Here is an 18,084-nt window from a genome sequence, read left to right as displayed (position 1 = left end):
CAGAATCCAGGCTGCCCTTCCTGTCGCCCCAGGTGTCAGTAGGACCGTCCCCACCCCACAGTAGCTGCTGCAGAGGGCACAGAACAGATCCCCACACACCTTCCAGCTTTTGTTGAATTTCTTTAATGCTGTTAACGGCAAATCTGGAAAAGGTTCAGGACAAAGTTCTTTTTCTGATTACAAAACTAACAGCTGTTAGAATGTTTTTCTTTTTTTTTTTTCTTTTCCCGGCTACAAAATACTCTGGGGAGATGCATTATAATTTAAAATATATAATATTGCACAAACAACCAAAAGATTAAACTAAAGAAATAATTACAAAGAGGAAAAACCCATCCCATCCAAAAAAAAAAAAAAAATTCAGCGTTGTCTCCACCCCAGCCCTCACCAAAGGTTTGCCGTCGAAGTGACCACATCTCCCGGCATCCCTCACACGGCCCCTCTAACTCACGGCAGAACACACCAGACTATGTACAAGAATCACCAGAGCAGCAGCGGAAGCACCAGGGGCTCCAGGGACTCCTGCAGCCCCTCACTCCCCCAGAGAGGCGCAACTTCACCACAGTTGGGGGTGCAAGAGCCACGGGCTGCTCGGTCTTCAGGAGGAAGAACCTCTGCAGACAAGTCTCAGGAAGCCCCCCCACTTCTGCTTCAGGACGTAGAAAGGCTGGGGCGGAGAGGCTGGATTCACCAGGGCTGTAAGTACTCGGCTTTGATCTCTGCTCTGTGCCTCTGCGGGCTGGTTGTGTCCTAAGCTACAGGGGAGTTGAGGTGGGTAGCTGGTCGGACGAAGAATCCCCCGGCACAGAAGGGCCTGAAGTGGCTTCCTCCCGGTGTGGGGAGGGAAAGAAATACAAGAGCAGGCTCTGGCAGGCGGCACAGCTGGGCTAAGGACTTGGGTGAGTCTGACATGAAGAAGCCCTAGGAAGTGTGGGAACATACCAGCCTGGGCTGGAAGGGAGGAGGTGGGAACTCAAGGTTTGGTCTCTAGAGTCTGTATCACAAGAACTTTTCCAGGAATGGAAAATAGCTGGGAGGGGAGGGGGAGATTCCCAGCACTGACGCCCTTACCCTCTTACCCCCCAGCAGGGATAAGGACAAGATGTGCTCGCCAGCCCTGTCTGGCCACGGGCAGATGACATGCTTTCCTTGGCTGCTTATGGATGGACAGTGTGTCGTCTTGGTTTTCTCCAGGACACCGGTGGCTGGGCTTCTGTCTACGCAGGCAGAGGGCTGGAGCTATTCCTTTGGGACTTCCCAGCAAGAGCCCCAAGAATAGTGGGTGTTCAGCAGGCTCTTCTGGTGAGGGGGCACATTTCCTCCCCGCAGTCATCTGATGGTTGGCACAAGTCAGAGTTTCTGGTCTGAATTTAGTGAGTCTCTTCACAGATGTGAGCAGAGGCAAGAAATTGTGACCAGCCAGAAGCAGCCCGTAATTGTGACTAGAGCTGTGGCTGAGAGCCACTTGGGGGACATTCTCAGTGTCTCCAGGGCTGGGCTGAGACGAGAGGGTGGTGGCAGGTGCTGTGGGCGGGGATGGGGAGCAGCTTGCTCCGGCTCCCCTCACTCCCAGTCCTCCCATTCTGCATCTTCCAGCTGCAAATGGGAGTGGGAAATGGGAGAGCACAGACATTTACTCCTTGGGGTCAAGCCCACACCCAACTTCCCCTCACTGCTTCTACTGCCAGACAGCCCTCCCGCAGGCCCCGACCCAGGGCCTATCTGCCCCAGTCCAAGTAAACCCCTGGGGTAGAGTTGCCTTCCAGCTGCAGGTAATCTAACACCGAACCTGCGGGAACAGCTGCCTAAAGGAAGCAAGGCAGTTCCTTCGGGAGAAACTGCATCCTGCCAAGCAGATAAGATACATAGCCATGGGTCAACTGGACTATAGGGGGGCGTGCCTGCACGCGCGCGCGCGCGCGCGCGCGCGCGCGCACACACACACACACACACACACACACACACACACACACACACACACACGTGCGCGGCGGCCCCCCAAGCCTCCAATAACTTTTTCTAGGCCTGCTGACAGGAAAGGTTGTGGAATGACTCGCTGGTATACTATATGTCTTTTTTGTGTGTGATGCTGGGGGTGACACTGGGGGCCTCATATGTGCCAGGCAAGTGCTCTACCACTGAGCCATGACTCCAGCACCTATAGGTCAGGTTTGAAAGACGCTGCTAAGACATACAGACATGTTACAAGACCTCACAGCATGTTACAGTTCTCTGCTCTGTCCTGAGTGTAATTAATTCACAGGTACAAAGTATTCCGGCTGTGTACCTCCCGCCCCAAGGTTTGTTTCCTAATACAGCAAGGCTGTTCCCACCTCTAATATGAAGGTACTGTGTTTCCCGCATCACAGTCGAAGTAAGGCTGACCAGTCTACTCTGGCCTGGGGCCTCAGTCCCACCACTGGCTAGCTGAACAGCTTGCTTCTCAGTGACCTCATTAAAAACTGGCCCACTCTTGATTGAGAGGCAGTGAAGAATAAGACTAATAAAACATCTGGTCTTATGGCTAGATTGGGTCTTGTGGGGCCTCAGTACGTCGATCCTCGCTCCCATGTCCTTAGGCACTCTGTCGAATGCATCTACCTACATTGCCTAGCATGGCATACAAGCGGTTCAGTGCTTTAGATGGGGAAACAAAGGCTCAAGTTAAGCGACTTGCCCAAAACCACATCGCCTTGTCTCCAAAGCAAGAAATCTGCACATGGGGTTCATGAGTCAGAGTTTGAGTAGTTCCTTGGGTGATCTGAATACAGGGCTAATGTCAAGAACTCTCCCGTGTATCCACCTTGCAGTAGTGGGAAGCAGAAACCGTGGATCACAGCTGTTCAGAGCCTGAGTGGGAGGCCCACCTCCCTTCCTGTGGCCTGTCACCAGAGAGGAGCAGGGACCTCCCCCGGGGAGCAGTGGGCTTGGTGGGAAGAGTTCTCAGACTCAGACTGCCAGGCTTCCCTCTGACCAACCGGGCCTACTCACCTCCCCCGAGGCATCCACTTTGGAAAGTGCCATCTGTACTTCTTCTTCGGTCATGTCCAGGTCAAAGTCTTTCTCCCAGTCCTCACTGATGTCTGTGCTTGAGCCTGGAACCATGGGCCAAGGTGTGAAAGATTGGAAGTGGAATGTAAAGAGGTTAGAGTGGGGCTAGTGGCCCTCTTCAAAAGCACCTGGGAGCAACCTGAGGGAACTCACCAGGCTGTGCGCAAACTTGCATGGGGGAGGCTTAACTTCTAGCCCAAGCACCACCAGGAGCTACCTCCAAGCACAGACCTGGGAGGAACCCTCAAAACTGCTAGGAATAGCCCCCAAACCAAAATAAATTAGTAAATAAGCAAAAGCACTTGGTAATATCTGTCACTGTCATCCCGTTGCTCATCGATTTGCTCGCAAAGGCTCCAGTAACATATCCATTGTGAGACTTGTTACCGTTTTTGGCATATCAAATACGCTACAAGTAGCTTGCCAGGCTCTGCCATACGGGCGAGATACTCTTGGTAGCTTATATATAGAGCAAAGAAACAAACATTTTGGTTTCGTCCTCAATTAACCCCACTGCTGATGGAACCTACTCTAAAACAGAAATTCTGGGTTCAGAAAAAAAATTAAAGGAATACTACTCACTGTATGGGGCCAGCAAGAGATTACAGAGGTAAGGTGCTTGCCTTACATACTATCAACCCTGATTTGACCCCTGGAACCACATATAGTCAGGAGTCACTGCCAGAAGTGACTCCTAACCACGGCCAGGTGTGGCCCAGACACAAACACAAATTTATGGTTCAAATGATCTCAGAGACTCTGCAGCTGAGCCAGCCCAGTCAGGCCTGGTCTTCGGGCCCCGATCTCTGGAGCTCTCCTGGGATGGGGGTGGGGCAAGACCCTGCCTGTGGGAAGGCCCAGTGTTCCGTCCACAGCTCAGCTCTAACTTCATGCATCTGAATCATTCTGGTTTCACAGCCCCGGAGTGTGTGGCTGCATATGCAGTTGCACAACAGCTCCAAATTTCAGAGCTGACAGCCCAGTAGGAGCACAGAAAAATTTGACGGGAAAGTTACCGGGAAGCCCACTAAACTCAACAGAAAACAATAGCACAGAAGGCTCAGCTAGCATCTAACAGCTCAGAAAATCCTCAGACTTTTAATATATGTTGTAATAAGGAATATAAAGAAGATTATTTTGTGCCTGCTAAGGGGGATATAAGTGGGGACACTGGTGGAGGGAAAGTCACACTTCAGTGTTGGAACACTGAATACCTGAAATGACATTGGGAAAGTCTTAAAGTGTTAAGTGAGAATAAGCAAATGACTCCATAGGGGAGAAGCACTTGTGCAGAGGCTCCAGGAGCCTCACAAGTCTTTGTTTTGGGGCTACAGCCGATAGTGCTCAGGGGTATTTCCAGTTCCATGCTCAGGAGTGATCCCTGGCATGCTAGGGATCTATAGTGTCAGGGATTGGAGCAGAGTCAGCACAAGCAAGGCTAGCACCTTACTTCCCTTAGTATCTCTCTGGCACCGGTCACAAATCTACCAGGAGTAAACAAATAATCTATTTACAGGCTAACTTCTTCACCATCTCCATGCTAAATATGGCCTATAGAACAATGGGTACAGCGCTTGCCATGCACGTGACTTACCTGGGTCAATCCCTCGTGTCCTCTATAGTGCCTAGAGGAGTAAGTCCTGAGCACCACCAGGTGAGGCCCAAATCCTATTACCTCCTAAAATGTCTACCTTGACCTCCATTTTTGGGGGAGTGTAGGGGAGCTCTTACCCAGTGGTACTCAGAGGCTACTACTGGCTTGGTACTTGGAGACCAAGTGGTACCAAGGATTGAACTCAAGCCTCCCCCTTACAGAGCATGTGCTCCAACCCATTTCTTCTCTGGCCCTGATTTCCAACTGAATTTATTTTCGGTTTTTGTTTTGTTTTGGGGTCATACCCGGCAATGCTCAGGGGTTACTTGTGGCTTGGCACTCAGGAATCACTCCTGGTGGTACTTGGGGGACCATATGGGATGCTGAGGCTTGAACCTGGGTGGGCTACATGCAAGGCAAATATCCTACCCACTGTACTATTCTGCTAGCCCTTCAATTATCTGGGGATTTTGGCCCTCACCCTGCAGAGTTCAGGAGTGACCCCTGGCAGTGCATGGGGAATTGTATGTGGTGTTTTTTTTTTTTTCTCTTTTTTTTGGGTCACACCCGGCATTGCACAGGGGTTACTCCTGGCTCAAGCACTCAGGAGTTACTCCTGGCGGTGCTCAGGGGACCATATGGGATGCTGGGAATCGAACCTGGGTTGGCCGCATGCAAGGCAAATGCCCTACCCACTGTGCTATGGCTCCGGCTCCACGTATGTGGTGTTAGATTTGAACCAGGACTGGTGGGTGTAAGGCAAGTATCTTAACCCGTTTTATCTTTTTAGTCCCGACTTTCCAAGTTTAAATAACAACCCACCTCATCACTCTGCTCTAATTCACTTTTCCATAGTATTCACTAGTTTCTAGCATATCGCATAATATTTAATATGTATTGACCAATACCTGAGAAGCTAGAGTGTGAACTGCTTGAGGATAGGAATCTCTCCTTTGTTGTTGTTTAGTTTTTAGGCTACAACCAGCCCATCACTCCTGTAATGCTCGAGGGATCACATGGAGTGCCAGGGATCTAACCCCGGTCAGCAGCACACCAGGCGAGTGCCCGACATGCTGTGCTGTCTCTCTGGCCTCAAGGGATGTTTCTTGGCCACACCCAGTGGTGCTCAGAGCTAACTCCTGGCTCTGCACTCAGGGATCACTCCTGATACTGCTTGGGGTACCACATGGAATACTGGGGACTGAACCCAGATATGCTATGTACAAGGCAAGTGCCCTCCTATTCACTGTACTATCTCTCCAGCCTGGGATTAAAAAAAAAAAAAAGTGTTTCTAAACAGCTAGAACAGAGTTCATCTAAATATTCATGACCAGATATGAGAAATTATGGCCCATGCACTAAACCCAGACTAACAGCTGTTTCTTTGGATATAAAAATTTGGAACAGGGGCTGGAGCGATAGCACAGCGGGTAGGGCATTTGCCTTGAATGCGGCCAACCTGGGTTCAATCCCCTGGCATCCCATATGGTCCCCCAAGCACCACCAGGAGTAATTCCTGAGTTCAAAGCTAGGAGTAACCCCTGAGCAATGTTGGGTGTGACCCAAAAAGAAAAAAATAATTTGGAACACAGCAATGGCCATTTGTATACAGTCTATGGCTGCCTTCATGTTTACAATGGCAGAGTGGAGTAGTCTGGATGACAAACAAGGCTCCCCAAAGCTGAAAATGTGTGAGATCTAACCAATCCCTGCTCCAGGTGATTCTGACCATCTCTGCTCCAATACTGGGTCATAATGTGACTTCAGTCATTATTAGCTTTTTCTTGGTTTCTGGGCTACCCCCACTGGCGATCAGGGGCTCCACCTGACTCTGCTCAGGGATCACTCCTTGCAGTGCTCTGGGACCACATGAAGTTCAGGAATTTGAACCAGGATTGTGGGAGCCACTGTCTCAAACTGTGCACTATTTATTTCGGCAGTCCTTCTTATAATCATCATTAGAAAAAAAGTTATCACTAAGAAGTAAACTATAAAAATAGTTCCTTCAAAAACAGTATCTGCATGGGGTGGGATACCTCAGTGGCTGGAGCCCATGCTTTGCGTGTATGAGGCCTGGGTTCAATTCTAGGTGGCTCCTGGTGCCCGAATACAGTCAGGAGTGACTCCTGGGCTCTGAACTGGGGGTATCCCGGGGCACTGTCAAGTGTGGTTCCCAAACAAATACCGGCTCCCACAACCCCTTCCACCCCCATCCCCATCCCCCACCCCACAGTCTGTGTAGCAGATGATTCAAAAGGTTGGAGCACATGCTTTGCCCATGGGATCCCTGGGACTGAGCCCTGGAACCAAGTGAGAATGCTGCAACTAAAGATGTGTGGCCCCTGGCAAGCACTGCAAGAAGGCGTGTCCTACCACAGCCAAGAGTGCAACATGCAGTGAGCAACAACCAAAAGTGTGAACATCATGGCCAGATAAGGACCACATCCTCTGCCAAATATTCCAATAATAGTAGCAACAATGGAAAGGGAAAGGGGAAAAAATATGTGCACTGTGATTCCATTAAAAAACAAAAAACAAAAAACAAGTCGATGGGGAGCAGAGCTTGTGTAGGGGTTAACTAAGGTGCTTGCCTTGCATGTGGCTGGGTCACATAAAGTCAGTCCCCTGAACACCACCAGGAGTGATCCCTGTGCACAGAGCCAGCAGTAAGCCCTGAGCACCACTGGGTATGGCTCCCCCAAATGAAACAAAAACAAAACATGCATGGGGAGGTCTCCTTGGGACCCAGAATAGCTTGGTGCCTAAAACCCATGCCTTGCAGCCCTACGGTCAGCACCTCAATCCCTGGTGTTGTGACTCTGGGCTGTGGCCACAAGTGAGATGGACACCTCCTGCTGGTCACTGCAAGCAAGGGGAGACATTTAGCACCACAGCTGGGTAGCACGACCACTGGAGGAACACAACCAGAAGACGCCCAGTGAACAGGTGGGCTCACTGCAAATAAGCAGCACCAATTTCGATGAGCAACGCAGCCCTGTCCTGTGACGCTCAGGAAGCACCCTGGTGCCTTCTCCAGGTGCCTTCTGCTCAGCACAGTAGCAAAGAAGGGGCAGGGGTACAGAACAAGACTGACGCTTGGGCTATATGTCAGACCAACTACCAGAACCGGAGATGGGAGTGTGGTGGTGGAGGGGTCGCTAAGCATCTGTATTCAAAAATATTTTTTTAAAAATGCCACTGGAGAGGGGGCTGGAGCAATAGCACAGCAGGTAGGGTGTTTGCCTTGCATGCGGCCGACCCGGGTTCGATTCCCAGCATCCCATATGGTCCCCTGAGCACCTCCTGGAGTAATTCCTGAGTGTATGAGCCAGGAGTAACCCCTGTGCATCGCCGGGTGTGACCCAAAAAGCAAAAAACAAAACAAAATTAAAAAAAAAAAACAAAAACTGGAGAGGCTAGAGCGATAGCCACGCAGCTGACCGGGTTCTATTCCAAGCATCCCATATGGTCCCCCGAGCACTGCCAGGAGTAATTTCTGAGTGCATGAGCCAGGAGTAACCCCTTTGCATCGCTGGGTGTGACCCAAAAAAGGAAAAAAAAATACAATGCCACTGGAGGAGCTGGAGTGATAATACAGCAGATATGGCACTTGCCTTGCACACAGCCAACCTGGTTCGATCCCTGGCATCCTATACGGTCCTCCGAGCACTACTAGGAGTGATTCCAGCTGTTACCCCTGAGCACAGACAGGCATGATCGAAAACCAAAAATGCTCACTGGAGTTAAGAGACAAAAAGGGCTGGGTGCACATGCTGCATGCAGGAAATGTAAGTTTATTTCCCAGTACTGCGCTCTGAGCTGGAGCCGCCCCTGAGTACGGCCAGGTATGGCCCCAAATCCAAAATAAATGAAGACTCGAGTTGCCAACATCAGGTCCTCATAATGCACTGTGGGAGTGACAAGTGTCTCAACCCTCTTCCGACCTTGTTTCCTTTCTCTGGCCCCTCTTGGTTGTATCAGTTGGACCCCTAGTCTTGTGCCATAGACCACATTTATGTGATTTTTCACCTGTGGCCCCCTAGGAATATCCCGGGGGCCCAAGTGGAGCCACATGGCTGCCAACTGAGAAATGCTGTTCTAGAGGTGCCCTTGGTTAATTCTACACATGGGTCTAAAGGCTGAGGCCAAATGTACAACCAAGGCCCAGTTCTGAGACAGCACCTAAGTCTCCCTGTATGTCAGGTCACGTGAGCTAGGAGCTGGCTTCCTGTCGGAGTCCCCACTTAGAGCTACGGCTGTGGAGAGGCAGCTTCCCCCCAGGAAGCTGAAATGACTCTCTAGGCTTCAGTGTCAGGGCAATCCTTTCAGGGACAGAACAAAGAGAATACAGGAATGCTGGAGATTAAACCCAGATTGGTCTTGTGCCAGGAAACACATTTCCCCCTGTACCATCTCTCCAGGGCCCGAAACCTATGAATTCTTTAAGCCCCTACACCTGCTTCACTGTCTTCTCCTCCCTAACCAGCTCAGATCTCATGAGTCATCACAATGTCACTTCTTAAAGGTACTCGGGACTCTTTTTCCTCCACTGACTTCACCTGGCCAATCTTGAACCCTGGTTAAATCTACTCCCTTATTTGTTCTGAGTCTGCTTCTGAGCAACAGGATGTGGTGAGACAAAAGTATAATAGTGCTGACTGGTCTCTTTCAATAATCCACACACACCACCCACCCTCACAAGGTGCAACTAGTATCCGTCCCACCCAGCACCCCTATGCCACTGTCCACTTGATCACTCCCCTAGGGGCTCATTCTCTTTTCTCAATACTTCTTGAGGTGATCAATATTTCGGACGCTTAAGGAAAAGGGGAAGATCATGTAGCACTCACAGACTGTTTATAGGGCTGAGATAAACCTGGCAGTGCTCAGCCCACTGACACTGACATACAGGAATGTTCAGGGAATGATACCCCTTCTGTCATTTCTCCAAAGAGGGGCTTCACTCAAATTTTGTTTGTTGTTGGGCTACACTTGATGCTTGTTTAGGAGTGACTCCTGGCAGTATTTGGGGAAACCAGATGCACTTGAAATCAAACCCAAGCCTCCTGCATGCCAAGCATGTACCTGCCCAGTGAACTATTTCTATCTTTCTGGCCTTCTACTCCAATTTTTTTTTTTTTTTGCCACACCTGGCAGTGCTCATGGCTTACTCCTGGCTCTGCACTCAGAAATCACCTCTTGGCGATGTTTGGGAGACTATATGTGGTGCCAGGGATTGAAACTGAGCCAGCTGCATACAAGGCAAATGCCCTACTCAACTTTCTTTCTTGACTGATCCCCCTTCACCTACTGTGAAACAATTGCCATCCATTCAGAACAGGAAGCTTAGAGACTGGTGACTTTTCTGAAGCCAACAAGGCTCAGATCTGAACCCAGCATCATCCCCACGCTGGGCCTCTAGCGACCATCCCTGCTGATTATAGTATCATGTCCAACCACCTGAAACCAACTGGAGAGTACGTTCCTGAATGCGCTTTTTGAGCCACCTCACCCCTAACCCCCACTTTGTTCTTCCCTCTTCTGGAAGACAACACAGAGAAGCGAACCTTGGTCACCACCCACTGCATGTGCCCCACCCTGACATCTGAGCTGGGCAGCCCCTCTGAGGGGGCTCCCCTGAGCCCGCCCCACTCTTCAGCTCTCCGTACAATGCCTGTCTCCTCGATGAGCCTCCCGCTGATGCCCACTGACTCCTTCTCTGAAGCCTTGCGGTCCCGGGCCTGGCCCAGGCTGCCTGGTGCTTCATCATAAAGACTGTGGCCTTGGCCCCTCCCTCCTCAGCGGCTCATAAAGAGTAGGTGGAGCTCACTGGATGCTCTCACTGAACCACAGAAGGAAAGCAGTGCTGGGATCTGGAAACCCCGAAGTTTCCACCAGGGAGCAGGGGAGGGTTGAATGGGGCCCATCCGAGGCAGCTTCTGGTCCCTAACACTGCTGGCAGGCCAGATCCTCTGCTGGGCACACTGTGGCTGACGGGTTTGGGATGTTAGCAGAGAGCAGGTGTGCGTGCCAAGCAGTAGTGGGGGGACTCCTGCCCGTCAGCTATCTTCAGTATCTACGGGGGGAGGGCAAGAGAGAGGGCTGTGCCGGGGCAACGAAACTGACAGAGCTGCCAGGGCTTCATTCCAGGAGTTACAGGTTCCTCTTTGACAAAGAGTGTCCATTATAAAATTCCTTTCACAGTAAGAAACTAAAACTATTACTCAAGCTGACTCACAGCAAGTTCATCAGTGTTCACTTTCCAATCTGGAAGGGGGGGCGGTAGGGGCACATTCAACAGTATCCGGGGGCAGCTCCTGGTGCGGTGCCGAGGGTTGTTCCAGGCAGCGCTCAGCACAACAGGTCGCCTAGATGCAATGCACGTGGCCAAACCCTCTGAACTCTCTCCAGCCTTATACTTTGAAGTGTACATGGGGACAGGGACGTGGCTCATCAAGCAGAACACACACGAGGCCCTGGTTTTGATGCCAGGACTGTATGGTTCTCCCGGAGCACTACTAAATACAACTACACAACAAAAACCCAGAACCAAAAATTTTACATGTTTTTTTGTTGCATAATAATTCTCAATGGAAGTGTATGAAGCCAAATAAGGGACTTTCCTGAGCTCACTTAGAGAAGACCCTTGACTTCAATCGCTGTTAGGGCTAGAGATTTAGGCTCAGTGACAGAGTACTTGCCCTTGCATACACGAGTTTCAACCCTGCACTGCAAAATATCAATCAATGGAACAGAGATTCCCAGTCCAGAAGACCAAACAATTCATATGGATATAAACTGGATGGTGGTAGGTAACACTTGGGCTTGAAGCAAGACAGAGCTGGGTCTGAACCTGGTCTTGCCAATTCCTCCCATGAATTTGAGCAAATTCATTTCAAGTGTCACTTTTTTCATTTATAAAATGAGTACAGTAATGCTGACCCCACTGGGCTGTGAGATGTGACAAGCTAAATATACACAGCACAGGACCTAGCATAAACCTTAATTCTAATACCATGGAGATTTTTGGGTACATATGTGTATCTCAGATATACTAATAAAGCCTATAATGGGGGGCTGAAGTGAGTAGGGTGCTTATTTGTCTTACCATGGCTGACCCATGTTTGATTCCCAGCACCCCAAGTGATGCTCTAAGCACCACCAGGAGCACAGAGCAAGGAGAAAGCCCTAAGCATCACTGGCTATGACCAAAAGAGTGGGTGGGGAAATAGAAACAAACACACAAACACACACACACACACACACACACACACACACACACAAACACACACACAGTGCCAGGGAGAGGTGCAAAGGCAATGACTTTGATAAAGTCTGGAATTTGATCCTCCCCCACATACAGGGAACGGGGAAACAGCATATGGTGATAATGTAACGGGCACATGCTTCGTTTGCAGAAGCCCTGGATTTGATGATCCCTGGTACCGCATGGTCCTCTGAATAACCATGGGAGCAGCCCCTAAGAATTGCTGGACATGGCTCTAAAGCCAAGGGCGGGCAGATACAGATGGGCATATAGACAGGAAGTAGACAGATGGATGGCAGCTGCTACTGTCATCATCACAAACGAAGGGGCCAGAGTGCAAGTACAGCAGTGAGAAGGAGTTTGCCTTGCATAAGGATGACCCAGGTTCGGTCCCCAACACCTCTACGATCCCCTAAGCCCACCGGAAGTGATCCCTGAGTGTAGAGCCAGGAGTAAACCCTGAGCACTACCGGGTGTGGCCCCCAAACAAACAAACAAAAACCCCCATCACAAGAGAAGGACACCCAGTCCTAAAATCCTCCTGCAGGAGTCAGACGCGCCTCACAGAGCTCACCTCTTGCTTGCCCTGGCCCTCCACGGTCCCTGCCAGGGCTCTGGCTTCCACTCACCTTTCTTCCCGTTGTTGGACGGGGTGGACTTCCCGCTGTCTTCCGAGTTCAGCTCAAACACCCGTAAGTCTGTGAGCACCTCCTCCCTCAGAGTCTCTACTCTCGCTGCGGGCCTGGGTTCCGCGCCACTGAACCGGCCAGCAGGGGTGTGAGGCTTTGCCTGAGACGGGGGTGGGGGTCCAGTCTCGCCCACGTCCGCAGTTTGGCTCTGTTCCTCCAAAGATGCCTCCAGAAGTTTTTGGGACAGGTCCTTGGGAAGCACTGGTGCCTCCGGTGCAGGGGCAGGCTTGGCAATCTGCGTCACGAGGGAGATGCTCTCGCTGCTCTCTGAAGGCGTCACCTCTGCCGGAGGCTCAGCTGAGCGTGCCAGAGTTTCCTCACAGGGGCTCTGGGGACCAGGTCCTCCTTCTTTGAGGGATGGAGAAGGTGTGGGACTAGGAACCTTTGCTTCTTTTGGAGATGTGGGTGAGATGCCCACAGGCTCCTCTGTAGAGAGAGAAAGGCAGAGGAAAGAGGGCGACAAGCTCAGTCACTCCTGAGACAACCATGGAGCTCCTGGAAGCCAGGCCTCAGGGTCCTGCCCATGTGTGGTGTGCCAGTTTCCTCACCCCTTCACCATCGTGCCACTGCAGATACTCCCCCTGATGGAGTCTCTCCCACCTGCAGGCCTGAGCACTTGTCTGGGCACAGGCTGGACAGCGCTGCTGCCCAAGCATCAGAAACTACAAAGTCAAGACTTGAAAGCAAGTCAGCTGCGATTCAGGTCGGACTCCGCTACATCCTAGGTGTCCGCCGCTGGACAAGGCTCTTGACTTGGCTTGTCTCACTTGTGTAAGCGGAGTGGGAAGACGGTGTGTGGTGCATATGACAAGGACACAGAAAGCTCTCAGTACAGTTTGGGTATGTAAGTGCTTAGTGTATTGGTAACATTAGCTCATGCAGGAGACTCCAAACCCCTGTGCTAAGCTGTGCTTGAACAGAGATATCCAGGTACTCAGTTTCCTCCCCAGACCAGCGGCTCCCAAATCTGGTGGGGCATTAACATAACCAGGGGTACTTGAAACATACAAGTTTGGAGGGCTGGGGGTGTTGCTCAGTGGAGCACTTGCCTTGCAGGGATGAGGCCCTGGGTTCCGTCCCTGGCACTGCAAAACAAAAACACACACACAAAAAATCCAAGCATATAAATATCACCACAAGTCCCAAAGAGTCTTATTCTGAAGGTGGGAAGGCATCCAAGGTTGCTCAGAAGTAGATGACCCGGGTGGGAGTGGTAGTACAGAGGGGAGGGTACTGGGTTCAATCCCTGACATCTTATACAGTCCCTGAGCACAGGGCCTGGAGTAACCCCTTAACATTGTTGGGGCGGGGGGGGGGCAAAACAAAGCAAAACAAAAAAGACAGATGGTCCATGAACTGCGGCAACTTAGACGTGCTTTTGTAGCTAAACCTAAGGTACTACTTGCCTTGGTTACACCCTCATTAGCTCAGTCTGTCCTCAGTCTACAAAAACCCTGCACTTATTCCTGCTCTTCCCTAAAGAGCCAAACCTCTCCAGTCCTCAGGAGGAAGAGTCCCGAGAGTCCCCTGGAGGCAGCACTGCTAGCTCTCAGCACCCCTAAAAGCCCCTTACCTTCCTCTTCCTCCCAGCCAGGCTCTTCGGAGATGCTCTGCTCTGCCCGCTGTTTCAGGGCCTCCCTCCGGGCTTGTTCCTGAGCAGGAGAAGCAGTGAGGGGCAGGCAGAGAGCCCTCCTCCCAGACTGGTCCTAACCCCAGAACTCAATACTCCTGCCCTTCTTCCCTCAATGAAAACCAGTCTACTCCCTCCGGGCTGAGTGGAAGAGGGCCCCAAGCTATGCCAACATACCTGCTCCAGTTGATGGACTTTATAGAAATACCGATGCCAGAACTCGGAATGGGAGACAGCTGCTGGGACCTGGATGGAGGGGGTAGTGAAAAGTGACTTCAGGACAGGCTGTAGGGGCTGTACTCTCAGGGTCATCTGGCTGATTTTAGGTGCTCTAGATTTGTAAGTGGCTGAGCAGTGATCCTCAGACCACATCCACCTCCCAGCACCACCTTCCTGGTCCTGCTTAGCTGAGCAGAGAAAAGCATTCCCATCAGCTCTGCAAGCCCTCCCAGGTCTCACCGTGACTTCTCAAAGCCTGGTGACTCAGTTTCCTCCGTGTAAATTCTTGGCTCTGGACATGGCTGGCCTAGCGCTACAGGGTCTCCCACTGCTCTCTGGGCTAATGTCCCTGTTAGTGACTCCAGACATGTCCCTCCCACCTCCCTGTACCTCAAGCCTGAGCTGGCTAAGCTCTCACCATCTTGGTGTAGAGGGCCCGGATGGAGGGGCTTTCTACAAGGAGTTCTGAGATCTCCCCTTTCTTCTCCTCCAGGCAGAACTGGGAAAGCCAGGCGTCAAATAATTCCGGGGGCCCTGCAGAGTGACAGACACTGGTGGTCAGTTCCCTAACTGTGGGGAAAGAACACGGCTTGGGGGACCATATGTAGGGAGGGGGACTGAACTGGAGTCACCCACATGAAAGGCAAGTGCCATAAGCCTGTACTCCCTCTTGGGTACTCTCCAAAAAACACTGGGGAGCAGGGGGTGTGCAGAGAGAAGAGAGTGTGGGGGTTAAGGCACCTGCCTTGCATGAGGCCAGCCTCATTTCAAATCCGAGCACAACATAGACTATACGTCCTGAGCACTGCCAGAAGAGACCCTCAAGCACAGAGGAACAAAACCAGACAGGCCCAATACACAGAAAATACTTTTATGGAGAGACTGGCCATTTCCAACAGATTTTTAAAGATTTTTGTAATTATGGGGCCAGAAGGATAGTACAGGGCATTTGCACCTGGTTAACCCAGATTCAAGCCCCCCGGAGCCCCTTATGGTTGCCTGAGCACCACCGGGAGTGATTCATGGGCATAAAGTCAGAAGTAAGCCCTGAGGGGCTGGAGACATAGCACAGCGGGTAGGGCGTTTGCCTTGCACGCGGCCGACCCGGGTTCAAATCCCAGCATCCCATATGGTCCCCTGAGCACAGCCAGGGGTAATTCCTGAGTGCAAAGCCAGGAGTAACCCCTGTGCATCGCCAGGTGTGACCCAAAAAGCAAAAAAAAAAAAAAAAAAAAAAAAAAAAAAAAAAAAAAGAAGTAAGCCCTGAGCACTGCTGGGTGTGGTCCCAAAACAAAAGCAAACACAAGGGTTTGCAACTAAAAGACACCTTGACTCGTTCTGGACAAAATTCAAAGTGTTGAGCTAATGTCCTTCAGTCTGACTCCCTTCAGCCGCTCACACTGCCCTTACACTCTCACATGCACCCTTAAATCCAGGCTTCCAAGTGGCTAGGTATTTCCTGTTCTTTCTGGGCATTCAAATGGCCCACGGCCTTTGTTCCAACACCCTTCCTCCACTTGTAAAAGTAAAATGAATTTACTTTTACCACACGCTCAAAACCCTATTCAAGGGTCCATCCTCAGTTCCCCACCCCAGGCTGGGCGCCCTCCCTCTGCTCCCTGTGACCTCTCTACCCCGAGAGGGGTCTACTCTCTGCTACTCTGTTTTTACGCTTTCTCCTCCTAGCAAGTTCCTGGAGCTATGGACTGAACAGGGGGTCTGACTCACTTCAGCAAACAGGGGTGGAAGGGAAAGCAGGCAGAGGAGTAAGGCTGAGAGGAAGTTAAGCTGAGGATAAGGGGCCATGGACCCGTCCTCTAACAGGGTGAAGAGCAGGGCTGAAGTAGAGCAGCAAGCCCTCTGTAGACGCAGATTAAATCAGGTTCAGGGAGAAACAGGATCATGACCCACCCTACAGGTGTTAGGCGCACACAAGCCCCACTCTGATCTAACAGGTGGCCGATGCAACCAGAAACAGGGCCCTTGGCCCAGGTGCCTGGCCCACCTCACTATCCCCTTACCATCTGGTTCATTGCAGTAGGTTGCCGGGTCTGACTGCAGGCTATAGAGGCGAGCCTATAAGAAACAGAGAAGAGAATATAGGAATTGTGGGTGCTGGGCATACAAACACTCTGTCAATTAAAACAGCTTCTTCCTTACCGCACTGTACACATAGGATGGTGGCCAGTTAGCACCATGACTAAGGGCAGAGTAACAGGACAGGAGCTGAGAACTGAGACTCTCAGAAAAAATGGAATTTTGATGGGGAACTAAGAAAATAATCCAGATTTACAAACAAAACTTGAAAAAATGCAACTCCCCCCATAATAAAACCATTCATCAAGAATTTCCTGGGGGTTGGATCAATAGTACAGCAGGTAGGGTGTCTGTCTTGCATGTAGCCAACCTGGGTTTAATCCCTGGGATGCCATATGGTCCCACAAGTCCCGCCAGGAGTGATGCCTAAGCATAGAGCCAGCAGGAATCCCTAAGCTCCATCAGGTGTGGTCAAAAACCAAACCAAAACAAAGAGTTCTTGCGGTCTGGTAGATGTCTTCATGGCTGAAGGGCCTGCCTTGTAAGCAGGGACCTTGAGCACAGAGCCAGGAATAAAAACTGAGCTCTTTTTTTGAGGTGTGGCCCCCTCAAAAAAAAAAAATCCTACAATTTTTGTATTTTATTTGGCGTTTTGGGCCACATCTGGCTGTGCTCAGGGCTTGCTCCTGGCTCTGAACTCAGGGATCACTCCTGGTGATGCTCAGAAGAACATCTACAGTGCAGGCACTTGCTCTGCATGCAAATAAATCCAGTTCAATTCGTCGCACTGCATGTGATCACTAAGCACCACCAGGAGTGACCCCTGAGCACAGAGCCAAGAGTAGCTCCTGGGCACTACGGGGTGTGGTTCAAATGCCCCCCTGCCAAAAAAAAAACAAAAAAACAAAAAACCTCAAGCTCTATTTACCAATGCTTGCAAATAAAAACAAAAGAAATGAAAGGGTAGACACCTGAGGAATCAGTGGTTCTCTTTGGCTGATGGAACTGTAAAAGTAACCTGGGGCCAGAGTGACAGTATAGACCAAAGGGCATTTGCCTTGCATGTGGCCTACTTAGGTTTGATCCCCAGTACACCATATGGTTCCCTGAGACCACCAGTGACCCCTGAGCTCAGAGACAAGAGGAAGCCTTGAGTACCGATGGTGTGGCCAAACAATAAACAAAACAATAACCTTGATATGTTCTAATTTAATTATATATAACAATCCCTGCACATTTTCCACTTATCTATGGATTTGCTTTCTGCAGTTTCAGAAAATGGTGACCAATCATTGTCTGAATAAATTAAGTTCAATAGCTATTTTGTGAGAGAAAGAGAAACTAGCATAGCCTTTTTTGTGAGTGTGTGTGGTAGGTGGGGATCAAACCCAGGGCCTCTCACTCACATGCAACAAAAGTTCTCTACCACTAAGTCACATCCCTGGCCCATCACATAACTTTTATTCCAAATATTTGCTCTATTTTCAAATTTATTTTTCTAAACTCCAACTACATTTTTTTCTCCTATTTGGGTCAGACCTGGCAAAGCACAGAGGTTACTCCTGGGTCACGTACTCAGGAATTACTCCTGTCGGTG

At 50.5% G+C, this 18,084-nt stretch overlaps 1 protein-coding gene across 2 annotated transcripts in view; it reads right to left on the bottom strand.

Annotated features, from left to right (window-relative positions):
• Positions 1–143: 143 nt before the first annotated feature.
• The window catches only part of BSDC1 (BSD domain containing 1), a 26,312-nt gene continuing 8,371 nt past the window's right edge, over positions 144–18,084 (bottom strand). Inside the window, exons 5-12 of one of the 2 annotated variants that reach the window (XM_055139084.1) lie at positions 16,472–16,526; positions 14,869–14,984; positions 14,409–14,477; positions 14,175–14,253; positions 13,651–13,686; positions 12,542–13,027; positions 2,992–3,095; positions 144–1,596 (exon numbers count right to left, since the gene is read on the bottom strand). In XM_055139084.1, coding sequence (XP_054995059.1) covers positions 1,564–1,596; positions 2,992–3,095; positions 12,542–13,027; positions 13,651–13,686; positions 14,175–14,253; positions 14,409–14,477; positions 14,869–14,984; positions 16,472–16,526 — 978 coding nt within the window. In that variant the 3' untranslated portion in view covers positions 144–1,563. The remainder of the gene's footprint in view (positions 1,597–2,991; positions 3,096–12,541; positions 13,028–13,650; positions 13,687–14,174; positions 14,254–14,408; positions 14,478–14,868; positions 14,985–16,471; positions 16,527–18,084) is intronic. The other variant, XM_055139085.1, reaches the window with a different exon arrangement.

The sequence above is a fragment of the Sorex araneus genome, chromosome 5, assembly GCF_027595985.1.
Source record: "Sorex araneus isolate mSorAra2 chromosome 5, mSorAra2.pri, whole genome shotgun sequence".
Taxonomy (NCBI): domain Eukaryota; kingdom Metazoa; phylum Chordata; class Mammalia; order Eulipotyphla; family Soricidae; genus Sorex; species Sorex araneus.
The sequence above is the reverse complement of the archived record's forward strand: the minus strand, read 5'-3'. Positions and strand labels throughout refer to the sequence as shown.